General features: G+C 37.9%; 1 protein-coding gene across 16 annotated transcripts in view; it reads right to left on the bottom strand.

Annotated features, from left to right (window-relative positions):
* Positions 1-25,584, bottom strand: part of UNC79 (unc-79 homolog, NALCN channel complex subunit) — a 277,231-nt gene that overhangs the window by 162,767 nt on the left and 88,880 nt on the right. For all 16 annotated transcript variants that reach the window (XM_073998138.1, XM_015454151.4, XM_045396908.3 and 13 more), the window contains 7 exons: positions 20,309-20,373; positions 15,741-15,829; positions 15,063-15,103; positions 11,707-11,735; positions 7,298-7,527; positions 4,712-4,883; positions 2,840-3,070 (listed from right to left, as the gene is read on the bottom strand). In XM_073998138.1, coding sequence (XP_073854239.1) covers positions 2,840-3,070; positions 4,712-4,883; positions 7,298-7,527; positions 11,707-11,735; positions 15,063-15,103; positions 15,741-15,829; positions 20,309-20,373 — 857 coding nt within the window. The remainder of the gene's footprint in view (positions 1-2,839; positions 3,071-4,711; positions 4,884-7,297; positions 7,528-11,706; positions 11,736-15,062; positions 15,104-15,740; positions 15,830-20,308; positions 20,374-25,584) is intronic.

Raw genomic sequence — 25,584 nt, 5'->3', positions numbered from 1 at the left:
TGAGTAAAAAGGTCACTTCCTAGGAAACTTAGAATATTTGGGAGACTTCAAGGAGAAAGGAATTCACCCAAATCTATAAGTATTGCAGATGAAATCTGATGACAAGTTCTTGGCTTGACTTCTAGCATCAAGAAACTTTTAAAATTCCAATCTGAGATTCCTTATAAGAGTTCCGGCAATGCAAACTTTGAAAAGCCCTAAATGGTCAATTACCATCTTGCCGTGCTTGTGCAAATGATCAGACCAAATTAAATGAGACTAATTTTGTAACCAAAAGTAGTCTTACTTTGATTATCTTTGGTCAAAGTGCAGGTGATTGTAGAGAGAAATTTTATGTTTTGATGAAAAACTATAACCCCCCCCCTTGTGAGTGATCAGATTCTAGTCCTGTTCATGACCTTTGAGATATTTTTCACCTCTTGGTAAACTAGATCCTACTGTCTTGCCCATTTGGCCAGTAATTAACACAACTTTTCTCCTACCCACCTGACATGGCATCACTGAGAACTAAACCCTAACTTCCTAGATCATTATTAAGACTCTGGGTTATTTTCTTACAAAGCCCTAAAAGCTGAAGTGGGATAATATGATATACAAATCAAAGGACTTATTGCTACAACAGTTTGGTCCACTCTGGAAGTTCACCAAACACTCATCTCCTTCTCTGCTGTGCTCTGGAAAATAACCGTAACTGTGACACTGATGTTCTCACTCTACCATCTAAACATGCTTCAAGACCAACATCTAGACATCTTCTCAACTGCCTGCCCTCCATACTCAAAACCTAGATTTATAATCTATCCCAACCATTAATCTGTGCTTTTCTGGTTCCTCATTCTATGCTCTTGTTCCCCTCTGCAGATCTCTTACCTCACAATTTCTAACCCAAATCTTCCCTCTATAGCAATCAACCTAGCTTCTTTCATGTATGTTGAAACTTCAAGGGAAGTTTCAGATGAGGGAAATGTTATCCACTGAAACCCTAGAGTTGGTATAAAGATTATTTTAAAGTGAAAACATTTAAGCTAAAGAAGATGCAAAAAGAAATCTTATCTGAACTTCCATTATGTGATTCAAGCAGAGTCTCCAGAGAATACCTTTCTGTTATCCCCCTCCAAAGGAGTTTCCTATGAATTCAGCTGCTGTGGAGATAGCCCAGTTCTTGCCCAGCTCCCATGGCATTAAAAAACCCAATGGAACTTCTATACCTTCTCACTGAAGCCCTTAAGTAAACCGTTTGTTAAGTTTGATATAAATCTTGTATCTCTGGCTAATCAGGAAGTAATTTATTACTGAGATCTCCCACATGTACTCATAAATAAACTTTGTCTTCTCTCCAGTTAAACTATTATCAGTTAATTTGCAGGCCCCAAAACATCTGCACCTAAGTTGGAATAAGAAAAGTTTTTCTCTCAACATAATCATTTCTTCTCATTTTCCAGAAGCATGTCACATCAATCCTTCGCTATTCCAAGAGACATAATAACAGAAAACATATCAACACAGGCAAAGAATGTCAGTAAATGGGAAATTTCCATTAGGCAAAAATTCAATTTTCTAAGTGAGTCAGTAGGTGGCACCAAAGAAGAAAGAAGTACATCTCCATAAATGCACAGATCACTCTGAGTCCTAAAAATCCAATAAAAGTTACCCCTATAGATGGTCTGTGCTCTGTTTTATCCTTAAATGTCCTACTTTAGCACAGGTTTCTACTGAAAACTGCCTCAAGATCTCTTTGAAAGGAAATAAAAAATCACAAATGAAAATAAAACTGAAAATACTTGGAAAAAAACTTTCATGTATTACTGCCAAAACCTGATTCTGGACATCCACCTTTCTGGGTTAGACGCAAATTATATCATATTCAAAAAATATGGGTTGCTCACAGCAGCTTATGCCTGTATAATCCCAGCACTTTGGGAGGCTGAGGCAGAAGGATCGCTGGAGGCCAAGAGTCTGAGACCAGCCTGAGCAACACAGAGAGACCCCCATCTCTACCAAAACAATTTTTTAATTAGATGTATGTAGTGATACATGCCTATAGTCTCTGAGGTGAGAGGATCTCTTGAGCCCAGGAGTTCAAGGCTGCAGTGAGTATGACTATGCCACTGCAGTCCAGCCTGGGTGACAAAGTGAGACCCTGTCTTAAAAAGAAGAAAAGGAGAAAAGAAACATGGGATCTTCTCAGATGTGATCCACTGAGGCAGAAGCAAGAGGATCAGCATAGAGAAATCTGTTCTTAAGCGAGAGGAATAGGTGCATTTTGTCTCACCCTGAAACTTTTTGGCATTTCAAATGGCAGGGCAGGGACTTCTATCATTCATCTGTAGATACATACATTATTAAAAAAAGAAAAAAAGACATTTCCCCTAGTTGAATGGTAATCTTTCCCAAGATTCTAAGCCAAAAGGGGACTGAGCTCTAGTAACCTCATAGAAAGGCTTTTTTGTTGTTGTTTTCTTAATAAAAATATTTAGCTTCCCAGCTACTCCAGAGGCTGAGGCAGGAGGATCACTTGAGCCCAGGAGTTCAAGGCGGCCAGCCTGGGCAACATAGCAAGATCCCACTTCAAAAAAAAATCAGCAATGTCGAGAAAGAATAGTCCCTTAAATTCTTAAAGATACCTCACAAATGCATCTTGCCATTCTTCCTCATCCCAAATCAACATCGAAGCAGCACATCACCCAAGATATAGTTACCAAATTCATTTAGCTATATTAATTAAAATAAGGAGAGATGTTCCTCCTCTGCAGACACTGATAATACCTGCATGGCTAAGGCAGCACTTCTCCCCAAGTCCTCCTCTCTAACAAGGTGTGAGCTGTAGGCCTCCACTTACCCTGGCAAATTCCATGGGTTTAGGAAGAAGGCACATGACCATGACATCGAAGCGAACATCACATACTGTCTTCAGCCACTTGGTGACAAACTGAGGCTTCAGCTTTTCCACCAGACTTCCCACTTCATCATCCATCATATATGCAGTGGAGTGAAACCACTGAAACACCATGGCCACCAGCCGGGCCAAGCTTTCTGTAGGCGTGTTTTCACTGGGTGTGCAGAGGCTCACCTAGAAGTATGTAGATTAGAATCTTGTTCAGTTTCCATCTGTCTTTACAAAATTATAACAGGTGCATTAAAATAAAATAAAATAAAATAAAAAGATATCCCAGATAATCCGTTTGAAATATGCAGTCTTAAAAACAGGGATCGCTTATCCAGAAACTGTGTTCCTTCCTACAGGTATAGATGGATTGCAACAACCATTTTCCCTCAAGATTTCACCTTCCAATTAAGCATTTTCTCCTACAAGAAATCCATTATATAATCTGCGCCAAATAAATGCTTCTCAAAAGTTAGGTCAACAAAATATTTCATCCATATCCTCAAGGAAAATAATGTATATACATTTCACTTCTAAAATGATCATATTTCACTAAGAATTTTGTATTAGTAATAATTCAGATACCTTGGAGTCCCCCAATTCACTATCATAAATAGACTTTTTATTTTTATTTTTATTTTTATTTTTATTTTGAGACAGAGTCTTGCTCTGTCACCGAGGCTGGAGTGCAGTGGTGCGATCTTGGCTCACTGCAAGCTCCGCCTCCCCGGGTTCACACCATTCTCCTGCCTCAGCCTCCCGAGTAGCTGGGACTACAGGCACCCGCCACCACACCCGGCTAGTATTTTCTATTGTTAGTAGAGACGGGGTTTCACTGTGTTAGCCAGGATGGTCTCAATCTCCTGACCTCGTGATCTGCCTGTGTCAGCCTCCCAAAATGCTGGGATTACAAGCGTAAGCCACCACGCCCAGCCCATAAATAGACTTTTTAAAACATCATTCATTCATTTACTATGAACTAATCTTTTATTGAGTACTATGGCAGGGTCCAGGAATAAAATAAATAAATAAAGCATGGTCTTTGCCTTCAAAGAGTTCACAGTAGTAGCTATTGTGTCATTATATAATAACTTCTAGGAAGCAAGATATGTGAAATCAGCAATTAAATGACAGTTTGGTAAAGACTCTTTCACGGAACAATGTGCAAGCATAATAGAGATACATCACTATAGAGACTGAATTAATGTCTCCAACGGGCAAAACAAAAGCCTGCTTCTCTGTAGCACTGGTAAATTCAGCTTGCTTGGGATGTTAGATCTGTATGTTTGATCTCTACTGAATAGATGTTGAAGTTAAATCAGTCAATAGCAATCATATTCCTTGCATTACTTTGGCTATAACTTCTCTGGTGTACACAGACTTACCATAAATATACAAAAAGCTCCACAGAGACTGAAGTTTCAAGAAAATTTTCATGTAGGTGATGGAATGTGAATTATCTATAAATGTCATTGAATCCAGTACTTGACAATATATACTAGCAACTTTCCTACTTGTACCAGTCTAGATCCTGATACTGTAGGTTTTAACACCTGGCTCTTCATCAAAATCAATGGCCAAGAGCTTCTTAAAAAATTCCCAAGATTCTGGAATGTGATATGGGCATTGTTAGTTTTTAAAAGCCTTCCTAGGTAAATCTAACATGCAGCTCAGGATTGAGAGCTACTGCCACAGAGAATTCAGTCCCTTTGCTAAGGTTAATTTTTCACTATTTACTCCTTTTAAAAGAACAGGAAAAATTCCTCATCAGTACAATTTTGGAATGAGAAATAAGAAAGTGGAGAATAGTTAACTTATTTTTCTTACTAAGAACCATATTCCGAATTGACTGAGCAGCCTCTGATCATGTTTATCATCGTCCTTGTTATCAAAGTCAGCATTATCCAGGGAATGGTGGGAAGAGGAGAGGCCCAGCTGCCGCCGCCGGTTCAGCTCATATTCTCGCTGCTCAGCATGGAACTCAGCTTCTTTCAACAAGCTGCCAAAGAGAAGTGTGATTTCAAGTTAGACTGTGAAAAAACACATTCTAGATCATGACCATTCAGAGGAAGTACCTCCTGAGTACTCAGGCACCCTGGATTGCTCTTCTTTAAATTGAGTACTGTGTTACTGAGTTACTGAGTACTGTGCATCATGAGTTACTCCAGGATGCCTCATTCTATTTTCTTACTATTTTATACTCCATTCCCATTTCAAAGATGAACAAACTGAGGCACAAAGAGACTAGTTCCTCCAATCAATTAGCATCAAGCAGAATTGATCCCATCTGACTTCTGGTTCACCAACCATCCCACTGTAAGTCAATGCTTCCTCTATATCTATCATGAAACTATCCAGACAGCAAATGCATGATACAAGGAAACATAGAGGAGCTTGTACCCAAACGGAAAAATATTCACCATCCGGTATTCAAAGACACGAAAGTGAAACGGTGAAAATTCTTTTTTCCATTTGCTAAACAAGTACCAATTTTAAAAAAACAACACTTAGTATCGGTAAGTTTTATACATGGTGTTGGCATTGTAAATCCACACACATGCTCTGAAAAGCAACTTGCTAATGTATTAAGAGCCATGTAAATATTCATACCCCTTGAACCAAGGTACCTGACATCTGGTAATCTACCTAAGAAAATAAAAAATATAGGTACAGTACTATGTACAAAAATATTTCTCAAAGAGTTACTTATAAAAGTAAAAAACTGGAAACAGTCTAAATATGTAATGATAAAGAAAAGTAAGTTATAGCTAGATGAATATTACATATCCACTAAAAATGATAAATATGGAAACTATGCAATGACATGGAGAAAAGCTAATAGTGTAATGTTATTTCAAAAAGAATTGTGGATACACTGTGATTATGGTTATAGAAATAAAACACACAATTGAATAAAATTAGAACACAAGCAACACTGAGGATGATGATAACAGTATGGCTGAGTGTTTTTATTTCTTTTCAAACTTCCCATAATGTTCGATTTGACAAACATTTATTGCATTTCTACTATGTGTCAGCCACTGGGATAAGAGAAACAGAAAAGACTTGGCCTCTATCTTTTAAAACTTAAATTCTAATTTTTTTTTTTTTTTGAGACGGAGTCTTGCTCTGTCCCCAGGCTGGAATGCAGTGGCACGATATCAGCTCACTGCAACCTCCGCCTCCCGCGTTCAAGTGATTCTCCTGCCTCAGCCTCTTGAGTAGCACAGGCGGGCACCACCACGCCCGGCTAATTTTTGTACTTTTAGTAGAGACAGGGTTTCACCATGTTGGTCAGGCTGGTCTCGAAATCCTGACCTCATGATCCGCCCGCCTCGGTCTCCCAAAGTGCTGGGATTACAGGCGTGAGCCACTGAGCCCGGCCATATTGGTTCTTTAATTAAAAAAAAAAAAAAAAAAATCTTGTCTAGAGCCGGGCACAGTGGCTCAAACCTGTAATCCCAGCACTTTGGGAGGCCGAGGCGGGTGGATCATCTGAGGTCAGGAGTTCAAGACCAGCCTGGTCAACATGGTGAAACCCCGTATCTACTAAAAATATGAAAAATTAGCCGGGCGTGGGGGCGAGCAACTGTAATCCCAGTTACTCAGAAGGCTGACGCAGGAGAATCGCTCGAACGGGGGAGGCGGAGGTTGCAGTGAACCGAGATCACGCCACTGCACTCCAGCCTGGGCGACAGAGACAGACTCTGTCTCAAAACAAAACAAAACAAAAACAAACAAGCAAACAAAACATCTTGCCTCGATGAGTATCAGACAAAAAAGTGAGCAAGTGTAGAAGTTATTTCAATTGCCTTTTTTTTTTTTTTGGTCATGTGATAGAAGAAGAAAAACCCAGTAGCCTGCAGGACCTGTCCCTGCTGTCCCTGTCTGACTCCACAGGGTCGTGGTTTATCCCGGTATGGAATTACCTGGAGTTGTCCCACACCTGTTTCCTGTGCAGGTAATTCGCGCTTGTCGCCTGCCCCGCCTCCTAACTGGTTAATGCTGCTGTCAGTCAAGTCAGGCCTACTCATATGCTTCACTCTGATTGGCCCCTTCACTTAGTTCCCCTAACGCCCTCTCCCCAAGGCTGTTAGTGAGCTCACCAAACCTTACCACAATGACATGCTTATGTTTTTCTAGTCCCTTCATAGGTAACTTAAGGGCAGAGACTATATTTTATTCCCTCCTGCCTCCCAAGTGCCCAGCATAGTGCCTGGCACATAACTGGCATCCGTAAAAATATTCATTGAAATCATGAATTAAAATAGCATCATTACAACACTGTGGGAAGGTGAGCAGCTGGGCTAAAGGAATTTGAGGTTGCATTAAATATGCACATCTCAGTGTGCGGAGGTTAGCTCAAAGCAAGGTGGAGTTGTCAGAGGTAGCTACTAAGAAACTGCATGTTACCTGATCACCGCCTCCACTGCGCAGACCAGCTCCTCAGCACCGCATTCCCGCGTGTTGATGGGCGGAGGGGAGGTCTGATAGAGGTGAGTCTCCGCAGCGGCCCCCACTTCATTACTGTGATGATTTGAGTGGCACCTCTTGCAGTACCGAACAGGCCTGTTTCCGTGACGACCACAGCACCCTGCTGAGAAGCAGGTGACAACTGCTCTTCTAACGTGGGAACTGCAGTTCTAGAAGCCAAGAAAGTGAAATCAATTAAAATTGACCACCGAGGTAAACTTGGCTAAGAATCAGGGGCCACTCGAAGTGACAACACATTCAAGGGTCACTGGTTTCCAAAGCGCAGGTTATTCTCCCACCAGCTAGATTTCAGTCGTAGTTAAAAAATAAAGGGAGGAGTGTTTTCTATTCCTGTGAGTGGTAGAAATGCTCTAAATGTCAGTGGCACTGTGTTGGGAAGCCCTGTGTAAAGTGACCTCGGCCATGGGGGGAGGGAAGGGGAGGATACTTTCTGGATTATTTCAAGTTAATATTCCAAGAGTTTTCAGGAGAAATATAAAGAAAAAAACAGAACCACAGATCAAGAGAGTGCAACATCACAGCACATCAGGGAAGAAAAGAAATGATGTTAACTCCCAGAATAAACTCTTTCAAAATTATTTTATGCACCTCAAAGAGTAGCTTTCCACTGCAGCTCCTCTGTCCTTGTCGCATTCAAGGACAGGTAGATGCTGCATTCAAAGACAGGGACTGCGCTATGCCAAGGTGATGGCCTCAAACCAGGCTTTCCCATGTCCACCGGCCCTCTATGAAGACCACAGGGACGTACACAGCCAGAAACCTTCATAGAGTCAGCGTTGACATCAACCGCAGGAAGGGTACCACAAATGAAGTAACGGGAATGAGAAAAGTGGTGGAGGGTAAGATATTTCCCAGTTCAGGGGTGCTACGTTCAAGCTGCCCTGGCGGGAGGCAGAGGAGTGAGGCAGCACCCACATGAAGCTATTGGAGACGTGCAAAGCCTATGAGAGATGCGACCACCACATAGTCGATGTCTCTTTCAATAGTGCCTGTGAAGATGTGAACACCCCCAAGAGGGCGTTAGACTCTAAGCCTTTATGAACTCGGAGCTTGTGAGAGGAGGGAGATAAAAGAATGAATTAATCTGTCTTCACCTAGAATTTAAAGGGAAAATATTGAGCTCAGGACAGTCTTTCTAGCCAGCATAGGATTCTCAAGGTAAGAAAACGTTTCAAGGCAAACATCAAATCCAGGGACCTATCAGGAAAATGTGGTCTCAGTAGGAAAAAAAAATGATGACAAGGGCTTGAATATAAAACCCTTTAAGAACTCAGAATTTAATATGGTACACCATAGACTCTTTTAGACAGACAAAAAAAAAAAAAAAAGCTGGTTGCGGGGGATGGCTTCTAAGGATCTTAAGGGCATACCTCAGCTATCTCCATCATGCCCTGTCCAAAGCTCTAATCCACAGAGTCTATGAACATAATTAAATGTTGCTGTTTTATGCTGCTAAATTTTGAGCAATTTCTTATGGAGTGTCTGGATACACTGCATATGATAATATCTGGAATACCGACTAAAAGTCAACCTGGTTTATTACCACATGCCATCTATTCTAAACAACGTCAGCAATAAAATACATTTCCCCAAAAATAATCTTGAGTTGATCGAAGTTCTAAATAATTGCTAGGATTCCTACTAAGTTTTGATAATATATTTGAAAGGCCTCAACCCATGTGGATTCAGCTCATTCATTTCCAAAGTAAACTAGAGAGGCTTCCCTTAGATGGAGATTCAGCTGGGCATGTTTTCAAATGTTCACTCCAACCACTTTGTTTCACTGTTTTGAATTTTAACCAACACATAGAAATAACTCCAAGTAGTCTCACAAAATCACAGAATTGAAATAATTAAGGTCTGTCTCTTCATCTTTCCAATCACGATGCTATCATTGCTTATTTCAAATATACCATTCAGGGAATATGCAGTACCAAAGAGGCAGAATACAAACTACCCAGGAGAAACTCAAACAATTCTGAACTGTTATGAACTTAATGGAAGTTCTCCAAATTAACGTCTAAGTAAAACACAATGTTTATTAAAGGATAAGCAATAAAAATGTGCTAATTTGAAGCTTGTTATAAAAATAACTTTGTCATATAAAAAGGGAAGTGTTAAAAAATGATCTACCCTAGGTGTCAAATATATTAGGTATGTCCCCAGAGCCAAAACATGCTGATTTAGAAAATAGAACTGTTTGGAATCCTAGTCCCTCAAGCTTATAAAAGATTCTCAAAGTAAGAATGGCCTCAGAATAAAGATCAAAGGAAGAATATGGTCTATGACTCTGAGATCCTTTGTTAAGGCTTCAGAAAGTTATAAGGTGGTGTCGAATTGAGCCTCTCAGCTATAACAGGGCTTCTAATAATTTTAAGGGCACACTGAAATGCCCAAAATACAGGAAGGACTGCCTCAAAAATAATTAAAGATGTGGCTTTCGGGGGCACAGGACCCCACTGAGATTCACTGAAAATCCACAAAGTTTTTAAGAAAGTCATACTAGCAAAAGCACCACCAGCTAAAACTAAACAGACACAGTTCTAAATGAAAAGAGGTCTATGGGACCCTAACTCCTACATGCAGGAAGCAGATTGAGAAAGTTATTCAGCTGCAACATGGACCATTACTTATTGAAAAGAAAAGATGCCTCAGAGAGTGGAGCCAAGAGCTCAAGAGGACAGTAACAGATTAGGGAACTACTTCTAGGAAACAAAACCAGATTGTAATCAAGACAAGTATGCTATTCCTGGAGACAGAGGAACTGTTGATGTATTTGTGGCTGGAGCTGCTACAGACCAATGACTGCTATCTGCTTTCCCTTCCTCTTTCTGAACAGAAGTCTATTGCTATGATCCTGTCCCTGTCTCAACATTGTGCCTTGGGTGCAGAGAGGGAAGATAACTTTCCTTCTTAGTTCACAGGACTCTGAATCAAGAGAATCAGTTACCAAGAAGTTTAATCAGCAACATATCACATGTAGATCACAAGATACTAGACTTTAAGTCTGAAGCCATAAATGAATAAGACTTGTGAAGGTCATATAAAATGGTGAGCATATTTTGCATATGGATAGAAGGTAAATAATTATGTCCAAAGGACAGATTGTGGTAGATTAAATGTGATCACAAAATTCTTGCCACTCCTTCAATAACCACAACGATCCTATTTCTCCACTCTTTGAATCTGGGCTGCCTTGGAACTTGCTTTGACCTGTTGAATGCTACAGAAATGATGCTGTGTGACTTCTGAGAGGCCTTCTCACTCTCTGAGAAGACTGCCACCTGTGAACAAGTCCAGCCCAGCCCCTGGACGATGAGACGTCATGTGGAAAGAGAGAGGCCCAGACACCCCACCCATCTCACCATTCCAGCCATCCCAGCTGAGCCCCAGATATGGGAGTGAGACCATCTGGGGCCAGCCAATCCCAGCTTAGCCACCAACTGACTGCAAATACATGAGTAAGCCTAGAGTAATTTATCAAAAGAACTCTTAGCTGAGCTGAGCATAGGACAAATTGCCAGTCCACAGAACTGTGATTAAATAACTGGTTGCCATAGGAGACACTGTGTTTTCAGATGATTTGCTATGCATCCATAGATAACAGAGACAGCCCTCCAATATACCTACTCACAACATCCCAAAAAGTTTAAATGACGTGTGCAAGGTCCACATAGGTAGGAGGGAACAGAACCAGCCTGAGTCCAAGAATCTCAACCAACTAGTCAAAAGTTCTTTTTTATGACATCATACTGCCTCCTCTCACGCTTTTCGATTATTAAAACAAGAAGAGAAGATGGAGATGGTTTAGAGAAACTATTATTTAAAAAACTAAAGGAAATATTAAAGGAAGAATCTTTAGCTACATATATTGTTCAACTTACACATAAATAAATACTGTCCATATACAGTCAGTCTGGGTATGTTTTTCACACATACAAATTGGACTATTTGCACTCCACTTCAAAACAATCGAGATTTCTAGCATACAAGATATATCCTTAACTAAAGTTAAGTACCGTAAATTGCAGTATAATTCAAACCTTTTTCTAATTAGACTCCTATCCCAGAATTATACATAGGCTTTTATTGCAAATTACTGAACAAAAACATTGTGCATAAGATGGGTGAGCAAAAGCAGAAATGGAAATAGAGACCATTTGGATGTGGCAATCTTGCATGCTAAATTATTTCCTTTCCCCCTCCACAAACACAATGGCATGCACATACTGGAAACCATGGTGCAGAAATAAGGCAGAGGTCAATAAATGAATTTACATACAAACACAATAAATCATGCCCCAACAACACAAATGGTTTGCTCTTACCTTTTTCTGACATATAGCAGATATTTCAGCTGTAAGGGGAAGGCACACAAAATATCAACAAAGAAAGAGCCCCTCTAATTTTTATTTAATTAATTAATTTATTTTTTGAGACAGGGTCTCCCTCTGTCACTCAGGCTGGAGTGCAATGGCCCCATAATAGCCCACCACAGCCTCTTGAACTCTTTGGCTCAAGTGATCCTCCTGACTCAGCCTTCTAAGCAGCTAGGACAACAGGGGTGGCTCTCCATGTCTAGCTGATTTTTTTTTTTTTTTTTTTTTTTAGACATGGAGTCTTACTGTGTTTCTCAGGCTGTTCTTGAACTCCTGGCCACAAGCGACACTCCTGCCTTGACCTCCTTCCCAAAAGGCTAGGATTACAGGTGTGAGCCACCATGCCGGGTCTAGAGCCCATTTTAAATAAGGGCGGCCATGGAGGGGGAATTTTTTAAATCTTAGTAACACGACCTCTGGACTTGGCCCCAACAGCTTTTCGCTTGTCTCATAAATTATCATCTACTTTTATTAGCTTCTAGTTTCCTCAGAAAGCATGAAATAGATCTCTTTTCATCTAGCGGTGTGTGTTTAGTGAGGTTAAGAACACCTGCATGCTGCTACTCTTACAAGTAATTTAATCTTTTCAGACATGACTTGGAAATCAAATCTTGTTAAAGCCAAACAACTTTAATCTTATTTCCCCATTTTACAGAGGACAAAACTGAGAACCACTGTGGTTAAATTCTTCAAGGTCACACAAGCTATCAATGCTAGGGGCAGACCTTGAGTTAAAGTCTCCAAATTCCCCATTTACTGTTCTTTCCATTACACTATGACACTGGGTTGATATATTTACAGCATCACCATGGGATTATTTGCAATATTAAAACAGTAGAAAAAATTACTAACTTGACCTACTTGGATTTTAATTATCAATTTATATCATTCTTAACATGCGCATGTAAAACCAGCTGTAGGGTTAAGAGAAAGCAATTTTCAATCCCACGGGTAGACCAGTTGGAACAGGACTGTCAAACTACTGTCTACATATGGGATTGACTTTGATAAATGGATAAGAATTCTTTTTAGTGGGCACATCAATTATTTCCATGAAAACCGATGCTGGAGAGCATTTGAAAATAAATCTTCCAAGAATCGGTTAATATGTTCTCTGAAATAGTATGTACTCAAAAAATGAACTAACACCTTATTTATAGTATAGTCTATGTTACAATTTATTTAAAAGATCAAAGGCAAATGTCTCCCAAACCCTGTCTGGTAATCTTAAACTAGTGGATGAAAAAGCAATAAAATTTACAACTCACTTTTAAAAACTAGTTTTGTATAATTAATGGTTATTTGACAGTTTGATATCCCAGAGTTTATCTTGAAGCATCTGAGGTTAGAGTCACATGTCTAGATAAATAATGAAAAGTTATTGCCAATTTTCCTCTAAAGATGAATATCACTGCTCAGCGACATATTTAAAAAGGATTTTATAACTTATATTTTATAACTTGACTATGGCTTTTACCTCAGAGCAGTGGATGATCACTAATTAAGAAGCCTAATTTAAAGGAAAAAAAGTTACATTTACCCATATAAGCCCAAATCTTTTTACAGGTTTTTTTGGTGGTGGTGGTGGTTTTTTTTTTTAAGACAAGGTCTTTCTCTGTCGCCCAGGCTGGAGTGCAGTGGCATGATCACGGCTGCAGCCTCAACTTCCTGGGCTCAAATGATCCTCCCACATCAGCCTCTCAAGTAGCTGGGACTAAAGGCACATGCCACTATGCCTGGCTAAATTGCTTTTTCTCTCCCGCCCTCCGAAATATTTTGTATGTTTTTTTGTATTTTTAGTAGAGACAGTTTCACCATGTTTTCCAGGCCAGTCTCAAACTCCTAGGCTCAAGCCATCAGCCTGCCTCCACTTCCCAAAGTACTGGGATTACAGGCATGAGCCACTGCGCCTGACCTACAGACATTTTTATGTAAATTTTCAAAATGTACCTTTGAAGAATATAGAGGCTGACATTATTGCTCCATTTTACAGAGGGGAGCACTAAATTAATTTCTCCCTTAAGGTTGAGAATCTAATATAAATAATCTAATATGAAAAGTAAGACTACGAAAAGTGTAATTATCAAGCAAAGGCCTTCAATTTTAAAAAAAATTCTTAGAATTTAGTTTGCGTAAGGTTTTCCTTTCAAATGAGCCTTTCACATGAATCCTTTTCTTTTCTTTTTTTTTTTCCCCCAAGAATCCAATGGAGTGAGGATATTTTGAGCTACTCACGTGTGAATTCATTGTTTATTCAAGGAGTGCAGCTTGATTTTTCACAATGATGAGACTTTCATGGTTCCTTCTTTTTTTTTTTTTTTTTTGAGACGGAGTCTCACTCTGTCGCCCAGGCTGGAGTGCAGTGGTGCAATCTCGGCTCACTGCAACCTCTGCCTCCCAGGTTCAAGTGATTCTCCTGCCTCAGTCTCCTGAGTAGCTGGGATTACAGGCAGGTGTCACCATGCCTGGCTAATTTTTCATATTTTTAGTAGAGACGGGGTTTCACCGTGTTAGCCAGGATGGGAATCCATTTATTTTCTACATCTGAAGTCATATACCATCAAGTTCTTCCTGTGCCCCATCTCTACTTAAACTTAGTATGCCCGCAGCAATTTTCCACCTTTCATCTTTCCTCTGTGTTTGTCAGTACTTTCCCTTGTCATTTTAGCCTCCAGTGACATGGCTGGAAGAGCTGCTTCTCCCATATGTGGAGAAATGCTCTGTCTGGGACCTACCAACTTATAGGGCATAGCTTTGAGCACTCCAACAAACTACAAGAAGCCTTAAAATTTTGTCTTTCCATTGAGATGGGTTAGATATACTTTATCCCCATTTTACTGATGAGGAAACTGAGTCTCAGAGAAATTCAATGATTTCTCCCCGACGACACAGTACTAGTAATAGTAGCAGGGAAAAGGCCAATGATTCATCTCTCTCCCAGGTGGTGTTCCTTATTCTTTTTCTTCTCCTTAATCAGACCCGGCGCAGCATCTTATTACTGACAACACCTGTTACAGATACAGAAAATCCCTGAAGACATAATTTGGCAGGGCTTTAGTCTTACGGAATTCTAATTCCAATGTCTACCCTTAATTCTGGTAGGGATGATACTACTTCCCTCATTATTAAATGTGTGGGTACATTATAAGCAAGGCATTGATATTATGCCTCATATCAATGAATATTCATAGAATACAATACTTTGGCGACTGTCTTTGTAAAATAAAATAGTACAAAAGGAGATAAAGCAACTATGTCATTAGTCATGATTACTCATTATTCATCCTTTCCTAAGTAAACCGTACCTTGTGGCAGAAGAACATCAATCAGCCACTCACTGTGGTCCCTATTGAAAAAAAACAAAATTCATTTTTGAGCTTCATTGAAATATTCTCCTTCCACATGAATGTTTATAAGCTGCACACTATTGCTGAAAGGCTTTTAATAGAAAGGAAGTATAATTAAGAGCACCATCATAATAAACTCTTAAAATGTCTAATGCATTCCAGCTAAATTATAAATTATAGGCACTTCATCATATTCAGTTATCTTTAAATGATACTTTCCAGATGCTAATTAAGCCAACCAAAATACTGCATGATCTGTACAAAGCTGAGTGTGATTCTGTGAAACAAACAAGCAAAAAGAATCCATATAATTTATATGTCATGTTTGGAAACCACAGTTTTCTTTTACATCTGTTTTTCTCTGTGGCCTTTTTAACAGGGTTACTCCAAAATTGCAGCTGATTTATTAAGTGGAATTGCCTTCTTCTCATGTCACACGGAGAGAAATATTGCAACTTTTCAAAGCTGTAATGTTCCCAATGAAAGATTGCTATATGTTAAATATCAGAATAATTAACCTTTAAAAATCAGAGAGGCTAGTGAGAAACTTTAGTAATGTAACTAATTTAAGTCCAAATGATTTTTATCTTCTCATTATTGCTCTATTTCTTTTTCTTTAAGAACTCTTATACCTACCCTGCAATCCTCTCACTGCATTCTTCACAGAGATACAACGGGGGTGGTTTATCACCCAATGCTACTGACAGGGAAGGGTCTATACACATCTGAAACACATAAAAAGACAGAATGAACTCTCCCGTTCCTGGGTATCACATTCCCTAGATTCTTAACACAAATGCTTCAATAATGACAGATTTTCCAAAAGCAAGGTGGAATAAATATTTTTAGTAAAACCCTTTTTACCAATAAATGTTTCTCCCTGCACTAGCTGATGAGTCCACCCTGAGGATTTAAATGTGGCTGCTGTGGTTTTTCATTTCTCCTGTTACTTGCAATTCAAGTAATAAATAGTGTCGAGAAATTCACTCATTCCACAAAGAACCAAAATAATCATCTTGTTCAATTGCTGCTCAAATTGGCAGTATATTACTCACTCTAATTCCTTCTGTAAAGTGGTAAACAACAGTAGTCTCTCATTAGGAAAAGGAAAATATATTATTAAGATTTCAGAATCATAACTGATACTAAAATGCTAGTGGTAGAGAATTTTGCTTCTTAAGGTATACCTCATTCAAAAAAGGTGGCATTAAATCTAACATTGAGTGGTTCACTTCTCTTACTCTGGAATCTTAGTTCTGTATCAATCATCCAACTTTTCTTTTTCAAGTGTGGTTTTTTATTTCCTACACGTGACCTATAATTTGTTTGCCCTTGCTAGGACTGGTTGATACGGCTGGGTTTCACTAGCCTAAGCACAGAGATGCAAAGTGTTAATTTCACAGTTGATCATCAGAATATTTCAATATCTGGATCTTTTAAGTCAAATGAACAAAAAATCTAGATAACTAACTGCATTTTGTACTTTGCATGAGTTTAAATTTCTATAATTTACCAAAGCCATTTTTGAATTCTGTTCCTACCCTCGAAAAAATAATCAACTCATGAGCTAGCTGATTCAGCAGTTAAGATGCCTAATACACAAATTTTTCTGGAACTACACTCTTTTCTTAGTTGTTCTCACAAATTTGAAGGGGGGAAATCATCCAAGCTTATAACCCAAACAGTCTGTAATTCAAAGTGAAAACTCGGACATTTCAATGATTGAGGAATCTAGTTAGAATTGCTCAATTTACCATCAACATTTGTATACTATATATTGATGACAAAGGCTCAGAGTGAGAATTTTCCTCATATAAGTTTCATGCTTCTTTAGATGTAATGAGTAACTACTTGGGGGTGTGTTAAATCAGAGATTGGCAAACTTTTTTTGTAAATATTTTAGGCTTTGTGGGCCACAGTCTCTGTCACAACTACTCAATTCTGCTGTTGGAGCATGAAAGCAGCCATAGACAATATGTAAGAAAATTAACATAGCTGTGTTCTAACAAAACTTTATTCACAAAAACTGGCAGCAGGCCAGATTTAGGTCTGAGCCATCGTTTGCCAGAACCTGCCTTAGATAATTATCTGGGCTCCAAAGTATTTCATAAAGTGGACTTCAAGTAGAACCAAGTAAAACCAAAAGCAGAGTATGATATAAACTTTAAGTTCCAACATATTTTCATATTTAATTCTATTACAACTCTTGACTTTTGCCTAAAAAGTAATTTTTGCGGCCTATTACAAAGATAATACTTTTCTATTTGGTAAATCATTCTTGCTTAGCATTACAGCTTACTATCACAGAGATATTAGGCTTTTAGTGAGGATTAATCAATTTCCCCCAAATCTTTCCCATGCCCTCCATGTGGAGCTCCTCTTAAGTATTATATAAGTTATTCTACCCTCTTTTTTAGTGAGTCATTGATACCTCTCCCAGGTAAAGATACTTTTTCATTCCACTCAAAAGGAGAAGCTCCTGGGATGCTAAAACTGTAAATAATCATTAGAGATTAGCTAGTCAACCTCTGATTTCCTAAATAACTTACTTAACATGACCCATCAGATCTGTAGTTGGTCTAGTGAGTTTTGTTCTACTCTGAACAGGTTGGTTTACATCCACACTAATGTGTTCATATCTGTGTGTCACATTAATAACTGGGGGGTTTTTTGTTTATAAATATGACATATGCCCAATGTAGAGGCTTTGGAAAACCGAGAAAGGGAAACAAGAAAATTCAGTTAACACATTAACCCTCCATCTTGATGTAATCCATAGTAACATTCTGATAAGTATTACTGATTGTTTTTCACTATGAATATATGTAACTTTTAAACTTTTTTAAACTTTTAAACAGCATACTATAAAATTTCCTAACTTTATGCTTAACATTATTTTGTAAGCATTTGGATGTTGGATACCCTTGATTTGCACGTCATGTGGTGATGATGTAGATTGGGTGTACTCACGTTGTAAAGGAAGAGCAATACTGAGCCAGACCTATTGTAGTGCGAAAATGGCCCCAGCACAGGAAGACTTAACAAGAATGCTATCTTTCTGCAAAGTGTAGAATGAAAATAGAAAAGGAGGGTCTTTAAGGAAACTGGAGTTCAGAAAGTAAGACTGGGGGGATACAAAAATGTCTTGGAACTAGAAAGAGGTGGTGTTGGCAAACATTGTAAATACACTAAATGCCACTGAATTATTCACTTTAAAATAGTTCATTGTATATTATGTGAATTTCGCCTCTATTTTTATAAAATGACAGAAAGTGGATGGTTTGACCTATCCTGGCTGACTCGCTTCAGGGAGAAAAGTGAGGCCAACCCAGTGGAATGGACTGGGCTGTTTGTCTAGAAAAGAAGGAGAAAATCTAATTCATAATGCTTTCAGTAAGTAGGAGGCCAGAAAGCATTACTAACCAGGATATCAGAGGACTCCTGAGAATGCAGTCTGACATAAAATCAAGGAAAAATAACTGCAGAAACGAGACAGAAAGGATCCCCTTCCTGTTGATGTCTGGGTGACCCAAAAGAAGGAGCTATATAACTTAGGCAGGAGGAAGAAAAGGATAAGAAGAAGGAAACATGAAAGTCTCATCATTGTGAAAAATCGAGCTGAACTCTATGAATAAACTATGAATTCACATGTGAGTAGCTCAAAATATCCTCCAAAGAAGAGTACCTCTGAACCCCAAATGTCTATTGAAGGTCAACAGTGGGGTACATACCATAGAATGGGAGGCGCCTACACTTCCGTTGTGTGGGTTATCATTACCTGCTTCTTTTTTGGGGGGGGGGGTGACAGAGTCTCACTCTGTTGCCCAGGCTGTAGTACAGTGGCGTGATCATGGCTCACTGCAACCTCCACCTCCCCGGTTTAAGCAATTCCTCTCCCTCAGCCTCCCAAGTAGCTGAGATTACAGGCACACACCACCACACCTGGCTACTTTTTATTGTACTTTTAGTAGAGACGGGATTTCACCATGTTGGCTAGACTGGGCTTGAACTCCTGACCTCAGGCAATCTGCCCGCCCTGGCCTCCGAAAGTGCTAGGATTACAGGCTTGAGCCACCACGCCCAGCCAATTACCTGCTCTTAATATCAACCCATTCAATTTGCCTTCAACAAAAGCAGAGATTAAAAATAATAATACAAGGCCATCCTTTGTTAGTATAATGTATCTAGATGACAATGTTATTATTGGCACTCCTCTGCCAGTTTTGGTTCATGAAACACATTTTTGGTTTCTTTTATTTTTATTGGATCTCATTTCACCTTTCCTACTTTGTTTCTATAAAGTGATGGCGTTAGTTTTCTATTAGTATATGGTTTTCTACAGGCTATCTATAAAACAAAAGAAGCAAACCCACAAGACACCTGGTTCTCCAAAGTAACTGTGAACTCTGATAACTTCAGGTTACTCCTACCCCTAATAATATAAAAATTATACCTTGCAAATCCAGACACAGGTCCATCCAGCCAAACACTTTGTATCCAATAAATATATCATAAATAATTTTGTTAAAAGGTATGACTATTTGTCTTCACATTCAACTTTCAAGATTCAGGATTATAATAGGACAGAACCAATTTGGTGTGGTAGAAGGACAATAAGGTTAGGAGATCAGGTACCTGGTCCTGTCTCCAGTTCTGATGCTAACTGGCAACCTTAGGAAAATGACTTGACTCTGTAAGCCACTGTTTCCCTACTTTTAATGTAACTTTCCATGTCTATGCTGTCCAGACACCTTTCAGTCATTTCAGTTAAGTCATATTTGTAATATAAGCTAAAACTGAACGATTTTATCTTTTTGTCCTACTACTCCTGAATTTGCATAAGCACGCATGATTTGTAGCATACACATGAAAACAGAGAGAAAATACATTTCCCTGAGTTCATTAGCTGAAATAGAAACCAGTTAAGGACATGTAAGCATTTTACCAGGATCCTTCTGATAAATAATTAGCTCAGTGCTACATAGCACTTGGCTATGAACGCATAGCCAAAACTGCAGACAACGCCATTCATTGCTCTCTCTTGACCAGTCTGCCAAAGTACAATCAGATTGAATATGGAGGTACTTGGAATTACTACACAGCACACGCCTCTGCTTTACAGAGAAGGATGCAATCTAGTCCACTTCATTCAGCAATTTGACCACTGACAATACAGTATGGCACCAGGTCTAATAAAACAGTACCTTCACAGCTGGTTTGTTAATTGCATTGTGGCATTCAATGTGCTGGCAGTGGATGGGATTCCAAGCTGTAAAGTAAAGCACAACTGATGAATACTTCTCAGTGAAATTATTCATGCCCTAGTAAAAACAGATACTTTACTATTTTCTTTTTTCTAAATAGAACCATCATCAGAAAGCTTCCTAGCAGAATCACCTTTTTAATCTGTAAAAAATTTAAAAGACAAGCAAAGATACACAATTCCGTCCATTTTCCTAGGATAAGAGATAAGCCAATATAAGATGGCATGTACAGTACCACAATGGTATTCCATTAATAAGTTTTCAAAGGTTTTTACAACCATAGTTTCACTTGATCCTCCAACAACTCTGTAGGGTAAGTACAGCAGATTATTAATCTCATTTCGTATAAGAATAAATTAAAGTTAGCAAGGTTAAGTAGTTTGATATGGTCACAGAGTTAGTGAATGATAAGCTAGGACTAGAACCTATATCTCTTGGTGCTTGACATTCTGCTCTTTCCATGAGAGTATATTATGCTAAACATCCTAGATTGTTGGCACCAGGAAGCATTTTAAATTGATAACAACTGACATGAATAGTAAGGCATCCTCTACCATTCCATTTCCTATGCCATTCCCATCAAACATGGAGACTGGAAAGATGAGTTTCTTGCCCAAATGAAATACATCTCTCTCTTACACGTGGCCCACCTACTAAACTTCTGCTAGTCTGCTAATACCCAATTAAACTTCTGCTAGTCTGCTAATACCCAGCTCCTAAGCTCAGTAGACACACAGAATGAGGAAAAGAACCAAGTTACCTATAATAAGTCAGATTGAGAATCACAACCAGTAGTTATCATCTGGATGATTCTGTAGCCCAAAACACTTAGCTAACAATATTCCATCATTAAAAACATGTAAGGGGTTTATATGATTGAAAGTAGGACATTTTTCTAAAGTGCCATATTTTAAACTCATAGGACTATGTTGGCCTAATCTTAATATGTGGGAATTTGCAGATGAGAAGATAGTCTTAGTTGCATATTCAATTATAATTCAAAAATGTATATTATTAATGATCCAAGCGAATTTATGTTCCAAACATTTTAGAAAATTTTCTACCTAGGAGCATCCTAGCTTCAAACTTTCTATATCATTGTTAGGCCATGTATAAGATTATGTGTCTAGTCGAGGATTCAGGGAAATATAGTTACCAGAACCAATGACATTTTAAAATATACAACAGGTCTATTTATTTGAAAAGAAGATAAGAAATACAGACCAGAGACCACTACTATAATAAGATAGTATCATTCTGATCATATTTTTAGAGAGTAACAAAGAAGAAATTAATGAGTACATGAACAGATTGATGAAGAAATAATTTGGGTATAGGCGCTTCATAACTATGAGATTAGTTTCCTATATATGGTAAAGTCAAGTTGAATATAAAGAGTTGCAGCAAGTTTTCTTGTACAATTAGAGAAACATAGAAGAAAAGGCTGCCTTTAACCAGTACATGAATTGCAAAAATATGGAACATGTGCTGCATTATTCTGATCCCAAACTCATGACAGACATCACTAATCCATTACAGCATTCCTTCCTGCTGAGTCCAGAACTGGCCTTAGGATCCTTCTTATCACTGTGCTCCAACAAGTCACCACCAATCAAAACAAAATTGGCACACAAGATAAAATCTGCTAACCATCTCCAAATCAGTGTATTATGAGAATGTTTGCAGATTGCTTTACAGAAGTTCATGACACTTATGGACAGAATTAATATTCAAAACATATAACAACTGCTATGGCACAGGCAAAACAAATTGAAGTGTGCACCAGCCACAGTACTTAGGGCTCTAAAGACTTCTATTCTGCCAGAAATAAATGCCTTTTTGTGGATAATGGAGATATCCAGGAGGAGATCTGCTTTAATTTTGCATTCCATTTTTACTGAGTGTTGCTGTGTTAAGAACAGGTTGTAGGATAATCAATTTAAGTTCATAAAAGCCACATTGGATTTAAGCTTACTAGAACAGTGATCTTAAGTTTTGCTATGTATCAAAAATCAGCTGTCAAGATTTTAAAAATATAATGTCTGGAACCCACGTTAGATATTCTGAATCAACATGTTTGAGGATAGAACACAGGTATTTCTAACTGGGGAAAGCACTACAATTGATTTTGATATAAGGACAATCAGCATACCTTATCTTGTGGGAAATATAGTCATAATAGATCACCATTCGAAAATAATAACAAAAAACATAGCATAAAAACACAGCAGACAAGAATTATCCTTTCAACTATGATACAAAAATTGGCATTAGATCTGCCTTCCCACCATGAACAACTAGAAAACTAAAAAATACATATTTGAAACACTATTTTCAGAAACTGGACTCCAAGTAGTGCAGGACAGTGATCCTTGAGAGAAGAGAATGCAGTAAGCCCCACAATCACCCTGGCTTTCTTCCTGATAGTAATTTCCAGACCTTGGCCCTAGAAGGGGAAAGATAAGCAGAGTAATAAGGTCTTTTTTAGTTAAGGAGACAAAAACTGGAGTTTAGAGAGGCCAGGTGGCTGAAATTTGCTGAATAGAGTATGAAGGAAGAGGGAACTATGCAAAGAAAGAGATCCAGAAATCTAAATAGGAGTCCTTTTGAGTCTTTGGCTTTACACTAAGTAAAATGTATGTAAGGTAAAACTCCCTGAGGCTGGATAGAGAAAAACTGTGAGGGTTCTGTGAGCTAAACAATTCCTAGAGCTTGTACATGGCTGGAAGATGTTCAAGTTCCAACCAGTCAGAGTAGAGGGAAATCACTAAATACTTGGAGCAATCATAGAAACTTTAGGAGGGCCGTATCTTCGTAATAGGGCTAAACTAATATTAGAGAAAAAGTTATTCTGGGCTCACTCTAACAAAACCTAAGAATAACCCTTGAAATGGTCAGACTAATCCACAAGTAACTTGATTGCCAAAACAAACTTCAACATACTATAATGGAAGACAACAAAATTCAGACACTCAATAATGCAACAATCATGAAGTCCAGCATCCAGTCAAAATTATTTGATATTTGAAAAGGAGGCAAAATGTCACTCATAACCAGGGGGAAAACAGATCAGCAGAAGCAAACCTGGAAATTGCAGAGATGAAGTATTTGGCAAAGAAGAACTTTAAAATAGTTATCATAAACATAGGCAAAGGAAAGCATGAAGATAGGCATAATGAGGATAGAGATGGGAGATATAATTTAAAAATTAAATGTGACTTTAAAAATCAGAAATACAACTTGAAAAACTCACCAAATGGGCTTAATAGAAGAATAGACAATGCAGAAGAAAAGATCAGTGAATTAGGAGACATAGCAAAACTACCCAAACTGAAATACTGGAAGAAAAATAGAGATTCAGTGAACTGCGGGAAAATTTCAGGCAGTTTTACCTTACATACATTTTACTTAGTATAAAGCCAAATTTTTACGATTGCTTCAAGTATTTGCTCCAAGTTCATGAGATTTAAAGCACAAAAGAAATAAAAGGGGGAAATATTTGAAGAGACAATGGCTAAAAATTTTCAAGTCTGATGAAAACAACCCACAAATTCAAGAAGCTCAATGAATCCTAGGCAAGACAAAAGCAAAGAAAATCACACCAAAGTTCATTATAAACAAATTAACGAAAACCAATAAGGAGAAAATCTTAAAAGCAGCCAGGAGGGAAAAAAAGACACATTACTTTCAGGGGAACAAAGATAAGAATGATCGCTGATTTCTCGTCAGAAACAATGCAAGCCAGAAGACAATGGAATGACATCTTTAATAAGCTGAAAGAAAAAAAACTGTCAACCTAGACTTGTATACCCAGTGAAAATATCCTTCAAAAATGAGTATGAAATAAAGACTATTTGAAGACAAACACAAAATAAGAGAATTCATTTCCAGCTGAGCTCCACTGCAAGAAATGTTAAAGGAAGTTTTTCGGGCTAAAGGAAAATGATACCAGATAGTAGCTCAAATTTACACAAAGGCATAAAGAGTGTTGGACATGGTAAGTATGCTGAATAACTACAGAAGGCTTTTTTATTCATATTAATATGTTGTTAAAAGATGGTTGATTATTTAAAACAAAAAACAATAATAATGAATAGAGGCTAATAATATATATAGAAGTAAGATGTTCGGTAACAATAACGAAAAGGATGGGGGTAAAATTAAAATACAAAAGGTCTTACATTACATGTAAACTGGTATAATTTGAGGTAGATTGTGAAGTTAAAAGTGCATATTATAAACCCGAGAGCAATTTTTTAAAGGTGGTATATCTAACAATACAATACAGAAATAAAATGTAACACTAAAAATAATTCCAAAAAGGCAAGATTTCAAAAAGAAAAAAAAAGGAACAGACGGGACAAATATAAAACAATTGTAACATGATAGGCTTCAGTCATACAAGTGTATCATGATAGGCTTCAATTCATACCAGAAATTACATTAAATGCCAATGGTCTAAACAATAATTTTATTAATGTAAGTGGTCTAAAAGACAAAGATTGTCAAATAGGATTTAAGTTTTTTAAAACCTGTGACCCAATTATATGCTGCCTGTGAAAAACATATCTAAAATATAAAGACTCAGATAAGCTAGAAGTAAACAGAAAAAGTTATACCATGCAATTATGGCATAATTGTTATACCGTAATTGAAATTAAAAGAAAGCCGGAGTGTCTATATTAATATCAGAGAAATAGATTTCAGAACAAAGAATATTACCAGAAAAACCAAGGCAATTTCACAATGATGAAAGGGTCAATTAACCCAGAAAACATAAAAACCATAAATATTTGTACCCTTAGTAAGGTGAGCGAGTTGAAAGAAGCATAACTGAAGTTATAAATTTCCATAATCCTCTCTCAGTAACTGATAAAACAAGCAGACAGAAAATCAGCAAATATATAAGACTTGAAAATACTCTCAAACAACTTAACCTAATTTATAATGCTAGAAATCTCCACTCAACCACTGTGCAATATACATTGTTTTAAAGTACACATGCAACATTTATCAAGATAGGTATTCAAGTCCATAAAATAAGGCTCAAAAATTTAGATGGAGCGACATCATACAGTATATTCTCTAGCCACAGTGGAATTAAACTAGAAACCAATAAAACAAAAGTATCTGAAAAAATACAAATATTTGCACATTAAAAAGCACACTTCTAAGCAATCCATGAATGAAAGAAGAAACTTTAGAAAATATCCTGT

Source organism: Macaca fascicularis, chromosome 7, assembly GCF_037993035.2.
Source record: "Macaca fascicularis isolate 582-1 chromosome 7, T2T-MFA8v1.1".
Taxonomy (NCBI): Eukaryota; Metazoa; Chordata; class Mammalia; order Primates; family Cercopithecidae; genus Macaca; species Macaca fascicularis.
This window is presented reverse-complemented; position numbering and strand designations above follow the sequence as displayed.